This window comes from Aedes aegypti, chromosome 1, assembly GCF_002204515.2.
Source record: "Aedes aegypti strain LVP_AGWG chromosome 1, AaegL5.0 Primary Assembly, whole genome shotgun sequence".
Lineage (NCBI taxonomy): Eukaryota > Metazoa > Arthropoda > Insecta > Diptera > Culicidae > Aedes > Aedes aegypti.
Genome location: NC_035107.1, coordinates 3,305,001 through 3,312,474, shown reverse-complemented (window position 1 = coordinate 3,312,474; position 7,474 = coordinate 3,305,001). Strand labels below are relative to the sequence as shown.

The window sequence follows — 7,474 nt, the reverse complement described above, 5'->3', positions numbered from 1 at the left end:
GATCGCATCACCGACCAGAGGTGACTCCCAGATCTTTTCCTCCCTCACTAATAAACACCCTTCCCGTGGTGATTGTGGAGATGCAGAGGTATTCTCGGTCTCTAGAAGCAACAATCATTACACCCTAACATTCCTTCCCCATCCCAACTGACTGCAAGGACTTGGCCGGCGCCGTTATGATCAATAATATTAGATCTGCTAAAATTGAACTTCGAGAATAAGCGAAACTCCCATCCCTTATTCATTTGGATCGTAGTGCAATTCTTACCAGTTACGATCAATCACGGAGTAGCAACCATTGACATGTACAGTCAGTCTATGCTATGCTATGCTATGCTATACGACGCAGATTCCTGTAGTGGGACTGACTCGCGGTTACTTTTCATTATGGGACAATCTGACTTGGTGTTTTTTTTTCCTAATTTTATCGAACAAAAAGAGTTGTTTCGTTAGTGTACCTTATAGATCATAGGAAGGTATAATGATACCTGATATCAACTCAATTTTGGCAAAAATGCAGATGGGACTGACTTGCGATTCACGCCAGTTTAAGGCAAGCAACAGACGGGTTTTCAGCGATTCGTGTAATTTTAACTTGGAAAATTTGTAGTAATCTTAGGGAAAATCACTAAAAATATTTTTGCAAAAGTTCTGAAAGTATCTTTGGATAAATTCCTAAATAAATCTCTGGAGTTTTACAAGACAAACACATTAGAGAAAATTTTGGACAAAAAATCCAGTTTAGCCGTGTAGATTTTTCTGCAAAATCAGTTAACAGCAGACAGTAAATACAGTACGGCCAAAGTGAGGAACTTGTCACGGAAATGTAGGGAAGAAAATTAAACATAGTTCAATAAAAAAAGGAAATTTATTTCTTGATCTAAATCAATCATGTGCACTTTAGTCTTCCTCCAAATCGTCCTCTTTTTCGTCCCCTTCGATGACTACTTCATACTCCATTGTTTGCTGCTGGGTATTCAACACATTACTCTCCAAATTCCTATTATACAATGCATTCGTTCTCATCAGATACACGTTCAACCCGAAGTTGTTCGGTGCCAGTCTGTTGAACACCTGATCTACCACAACAGCATCCATCCGTTTGAAGCCCAGATACAACAGCAGATCTAGCAAATGGCACCGCAGTCGATAGCTGGCGCGGAGACCATCGTCCAAAACGCAGTACTTGGCAATCATCTGCCGGAGCTGTTCGAGGTACTCTTCGCGGTCGACCTCCTTCCCGAACATCAATCGAGCGTTGGTCACCCGCTTCCGCACCATGAACTGTATCACCTTCAGCAGGCCGTAGCGAAAGTTTTCGTTCCTCCGGGCAGTAAAAAAACATATGATTAGGTTTTCCATCAATCGGGGTATCTCTTCGTAGAAATCGTGCAGCTGCGTGAAACATGTGGCAGCCAGGGTTCGAACTTGATCATTCTCATGTCTCAAATAACGCCACATCAGAGTTCTATATTCTACGATAATCGACTTCTGGCCCAAAACGTTATACATGCGGTATTCTACCTTGGAGAGGAACTCCAGGACAAGTATTAGGAATGGAGTCGAAACCCGCTCAGTGGAACGAAGCTCCTTCAGGATGTATTTGTTTGCCTTGACCAGCTTGAAGATCAGTTCGTTGAGCGATACATACACGGGGAGCCAGTCGCAGTTCGAATCCGAGCACAGCTGACGTTGTCCGACCAGTTTGGTAACGATCGATGAGTACAGTTGGAGGGCTGCGTTGCGAATAGGCCAATCGGTTGATTTGAATCGCTCCAACGCAATAATCATAAGATCGTCGATGTATTCTAGGATTTTTTCGTTCAAAGTAGCCTCTCGCACCATTAGATTCAACTGATGCAGTTGAAAGACGGTAATCTTTTCAATGGCTTCCGTGGTCATGCCCGGTTGACACAGTGGAAGACGATTAACTTCTATGTAGATCTTCAGATACGATCGCTCGGCATTGTTGTTCAAATCTGCTTTGATGAAATTGTGGATCATATAGAGATACCCTCGGCAACGTCTGAAATCGTTCTCCTGCAGATCTAGTCGTATCAATGTGCGGAACGTCCTTTCTGCTAGTTCTACGATCAACTTGGCCTGACGATTGCGGTGATCATTCCGCACCACTAGCCGTTCCTTCAAAGCGCATATCTTTTTGACTACCCTTCCAAAAGCAACCCCAGTCGCTTCGATAGCCCCCCGATGGCAGCAATTCACCATGATCATCACAAAAGTTCGCAGACAAATCGATAGCTGCTTCACGGTGTCTAACCGGGTTTTATAATTGTCCAATATCCAGAGGGCGTAGTTTTCCAGGAAAGCCGCCGAAGCGTGCAGCGCTTTCCATAGAGCTTTGAGCATGGTTTTCTTGTCGATCGACAGATTGGTTGAACGTTGCGACGAACGGTCCAGAAGCATCTGGAAACTGTTGTCCATTATTTCGAAGGTGGAACCGATCATCTGCCGCTCTTCCTTTGATTTCGCACAATTGAACGAACGAAGCACGAATTCTACGACGCGATTCACCAACAGGAGCATCCCCGGGAAGGCTTTGATGTCTTCAAGTATGCGCAGGTTGCGAGATTCTCGGTAGCCAAAAAATGCCTCGTTGACGCTGTCGATGTGGGTATACAGCTGGCAGTCGTTCTTCATCATAGCGAAGAAGTCCCGTTCGTGATCTCGGAGGGAGGTCAGCAGAGCGGTGTGCGCTTCGTCGTAGAAGCTTGTCATGGCTTCCAGTATTGCCGATGGTGTGCTGAAATGGTAAATGTATAGTTTACAGGCGTTGCAGAATTCGCTCTCATTTGAGAATGAAGCACGATCAAAGCAAGCAAAGAAAAACATCCCATCTGTTGCGGTCCACGATCGTCATTGTATCGCAAGGTGTAACAAGTCTGATAAATGGAAGCAGCGAGCGAGAGCCCCAACGAGAGAGCGATGATAAAATCCATTTTTCTCGCTTGTTTACCGTTGGGGATAGGTGTTTTTCTTTACTGGCACGATAAACAATCCACGAACTTCCAATAACAACAGTGTCCCCCAGGCTTGGAGCATGTTTAGAGGGGTTTTATCATGCACTACTATCCTCCCAATCTGATCAAACTTGTAGCAGTATACGATAAACAGTCTCTCACAATGTGCAGCATGTTATGATAGTTACAGAGAGCGATACGTGAGAGATTCTCTCAATTTTCTCAGGATTCAATCCCTGATAGTTTACATTGCGTTACAACAATAACATTTTTGCGTGTCCCAAAGATCAAACTTTATGTATAAATTTCGGGTTGCTGAATTCATATCGTTTTGAGAAATGTTCCATCGCGTCAGTAACCGTTGAGTAACCGTCAAAAAAGTTATATGAAATTCATACTGGTTTTATTGATGGTTACAAAGGTTTTTTCATACTTTTTAGTGATTTTATCTACCACGCATGCAACATAGGATTTAAACTTAAACTAATTATCAACATTTGTGGGCATCGTGCGGTTGGCGGTGTCAGTCGTTCAGGCGTATTATGCTACGGGATGCGGTTTCTATTCCCGTTCCAGTCGGTAGAAACTTTTCGTCAAATGAAAAATTAATCACTGGGCTACTGGGTGTTCCATGTTGTCCGTTGCCTAATTTTAGTGATTTTTTTCTCTTTATTAGTATCAATCCAAACATTACATTAATTTCTTATATCTAGGTGTTCTGTGTTAGACAACACTATCATCCTAATTTGGTAAAACGAATTTAAGATTTTATTAACATTTTGTTAACAACATATTACATTTCATTTGCAGTAGCAGTTCAGATTTTTAACAGGTGAGTTGACTTCACCTGCTTATAAGAGAAAAAACACGATTCTCCTAACTTAATCGAAATATATAACGCATTAATCGTGGAAATATAAGAATTTTACAATTTTTGCCTGAAATTATTAATTATTTCATTTGACATTTGTTCCAATGTTCCAACATTGGATATTCTATGTAACTCATTGGTACTATACCAGGGAGGAAGCTTCAGAATCATTTTCAAAATTTTATTTGAATTCTCTGTAGAGCTTTCTTCCTGGTATTACAACAGCTAGCCCATATTGGTACAGCATCCAATATGGCTGGCCTGTTGAATTTGTTGGATCAAAAGCTTGTTCTTAAGACCCTGTCCTTTGGTTCAGAAAGGGGTATGGGCGCGTTCTGCCAACTCGGTCGAGGCAGATTTCTTGTGTGAGCAAGTTACAACATGGACGTTCTAAAGTGCCAGAATGAAGTGTTGTGCTTGTGGGGAGCACTTGAAGATGGGATGGATGGTCATTACTTCGCGTGCGCGTTTTAGGGGTCTATTTTGTAAATCGAGGGGCTTCATGTGACTCATCTGGAGTCACTGTCGATCAAAGTAAGCATGCATATTTCAGATGTCACCCGTCGACTCCCATAGTAATCTAGTCACATAGAGTGACAACTATCAATAAACTCGAGTGACAGAGCCGAGTCGAGCGAAATTTTTGGTCGACAGTGACTCCAGTCGAGTCGTTTTTGATCGACTCGACTTATAAAATAGGGCCCTTACTTCTGCTTTTATAATAAGTTATTTATGTACAATAATCGACCCTTAGCTTAACTATCTAAATTAACAGTTGCAAATACAATAATCGTTCTAAGCTTACTAACATGTCGTCGTTAATTTTATCATAATGATCTTTTATCTACATCCCTCGAACCATTCTGAATGGCCGTTGTGAGAATATCACCAAGAACTTCTCACATGCAGTAAAGCTAAATTGTCCTACATTGAAACATTAAGGTTTTCGCTCTTTTGGATTATTTTGATGTTGTTTATCGTCAGTTTTGTTGAGATGTCCTGAATGCTGCACATGGCGTACAGTGATCATTGCCATGGAGTTTCTCGAAAGCTGCATGGGGATTGTTATCATGGGAATCCAAAGAGCGAATTTTGTATGACTTCAATGTAGGCCAATACAGCAATAAAGCATGTAACAATCACTAACATTTCTTCTCTCCTTATCCTTGTTTTCATATCTAACCCGCCATTACAACGAGAAAAAAATCATCGGAGAGGAAAGACATGGCAGCGTATTGGCCGACAGAAAGAGGAACAAGTCATCGGAGAGAAAGGATAACCCTAATCATTACTGCTAATTGAGGTAAATAAGATTAACTAATTATTTACTAATAACAAATTTGTTCCACAGAGCTATTTACAAAACACCACACATAATCCCTCCTTTACCAAATCCTTAGGCAAAACACTTCACTACCGCTATATGTATGACTGATTCCATGTTCTTTCGACCTTGCATCATTCATACGTGTAGGGGAAGTCTAGAGTAAAAGCAAAACTTAAAGAACCTTCTGGTCAAAGATGTTGCGTTGCCTACTTCCAAAACTCCAAATCCCCCGGTGTATTATGGACGGTATGAGTTTTCAAACTTATACTGGAGACTTGGCCCCTGACCCCCTTGTACATCAATAAAATAAAATAAAATAAATATCAAAAGCTTGTTCTTAAGACAAAGTTTTGATTTTCTATTAATAAGGGGATAGAGATTTTACATATTAATTACATTTGGCTTGAATACCCTCAATGTGATTTTTGAAAGTTAAATTCTTATCTAGCATGAGCCTTAGATACTTTACTTCATCTGACCAATTTATTGGAACCCCTCTCATCGTGACAACATGTCTACTTGAAGGTTTCAAATAAAGAGCTTTTGGTTTATGTGGGAAGTTTTGGAAGCATTAGGAGAAATCTTTCATTTTTGCAAGTATGAAGAAAAAATATCCAAACTTGTTTGCAATCGACTACAGATGACACGCAGACTTGGTCCTTTGGCGGAGAGGCCTCTGTCATCCGCTAACAAAGATTTTTGACATCCCTGAGGTAACTCAGGTAAGTCAGATGTGAAAATATTGTATAATATTGGTAAAAAAAAATGCTGCCTTGAGGAACACCAGCTTTTAGCGGAATTTGGGGCAAGTGTGCCACCTTAAGCAAATTGTTCTCTAACTTTGCCTAAAGCTTATAAAATCCACTAATTTAGCCTCATGATCTTAGTTTCACATCTTTTCATAACCACTGTGTCATTTAAAAAGAAAATAATTTCAAAAAGTATTGGTTTTGGAGCTTGTCAAATTTCATCCAAAATAACCTATTTTTCGACACTATGGGGCAAGTGTGCCACCCATATGGGGCAAGACGGCCACCGAATGAACATCGCATGTAATTTTACTTTTAATGAAATTTTCTCTATTTCCTATTAATATTATTTACAAAGCAGACGTTAATCGATAATTTAAAAAATAATTTCAAGTTTACCGTAATAAGGGGATGCTTTATAACAAGGCTCAAACCATGTGTAACTCCCTATTACTCAATTTGAATAACTAAAATGGTTATTTTTGTCTCCATTCAATACAATATATGTATTACCCTTATATAACGACGAAAATGTAAAATATTAAACTAGATCAGCACTAAATAACGGTAAAATATGGATGTAGATATGTAAAAAGATACTTAATAAGCCGAAAAACATGTTATTATTCAATATTTTGAGAAAAAATCACTTTGGGGGGCAAAAATGTCAGTTATTCCCCTACTACTACTGGTACCTTATTTTGGTTTATTATGATGATTTTGTTGATGATGTTTACATTTTTATAAATTTCACTCAAACAATTTTTATTTACCAAATAGGTGGCACACTTGCCCCAATAAGTATACATTTCAACCAAACTGGATTTCGTATGTAAAACTAAATACATTTTTCGTTCAAATGTCACAATAACTTACACATTGGAATAATTTCACGATGTACAGTACGTTAGAAAGTTCTGTTAATAATTTACCTTTCACCATGCTATTTAGAAACAACGAAATCTTATAAAAATCCTCTCAAATTTGGTTGTCTTTGCACAAGTCGATGTAAATAGCTACGTGAAAAATGGAGCAATTTTCATCATATTTTGATCATTGTATTGTGAACTATAAGGTAACGTATTGTTAAGCTCAAAGAGAAAATATATACTGTAGTTTTAATAAAAAGCAGGGGTGGCACACTTGCCCCTATGGCACACTTGCCCCAAAGTCCGCTACAGGAAGTCTTTCAGACCTGGAGTTCTAATAATTAACCTGTACGATTTGACAGATACCTTTGAATTATTCTAACATGTATGTTGGTAAAGTTTTTTAATTTTACAATCAAGCCTTCATGCCAAACACTGTCGAATGCTTTTTCTATGTCTAGAAGAGCAAGACCAGTAGAATAGCCTTCAGATTTGTTGGAACGGATCAAATTTGTTACACGTAAAAGTTGATGAGTGGTCGAATGTCCATGGCGGAATCCGAACTGTTCATTGGAAAAAATGAATTTTCGTTAATGTGGGCCATCATTCTGTTCAAAATAACCTTTTCAAAAAGTTTACTGGTGGAGGAAAGCAAACTGCAGGATTTTGTCAGGTTTTAA

At 39.3% G+C, this 7,474-nt stretch overlaps 1 protein-coding gene across 1 annotated transcript in view; it reads right to left on the bottom strand.

The window, feature by feature from the left end:
• Window positions 1-849: 849 nt before the first annotated feature.
• The window catches only part of LOC5574533, a 14,851-nt gene continuing 8,226 nt past the window's right edge, over window positions 850-7,474 (bottom strand). Inside the window, exon 3 of the mRNA XM_021838788.1 lies at window positions 850-2,761. Coding sequence (XP_021694480.1) covers window positions 901-2,761 — 1,861 coding nt within the window. The 3' untranslated portion in view covers window positions 850-900. The remainder of the gene's footprint in view (window positions 2,762-7,474) is intronic.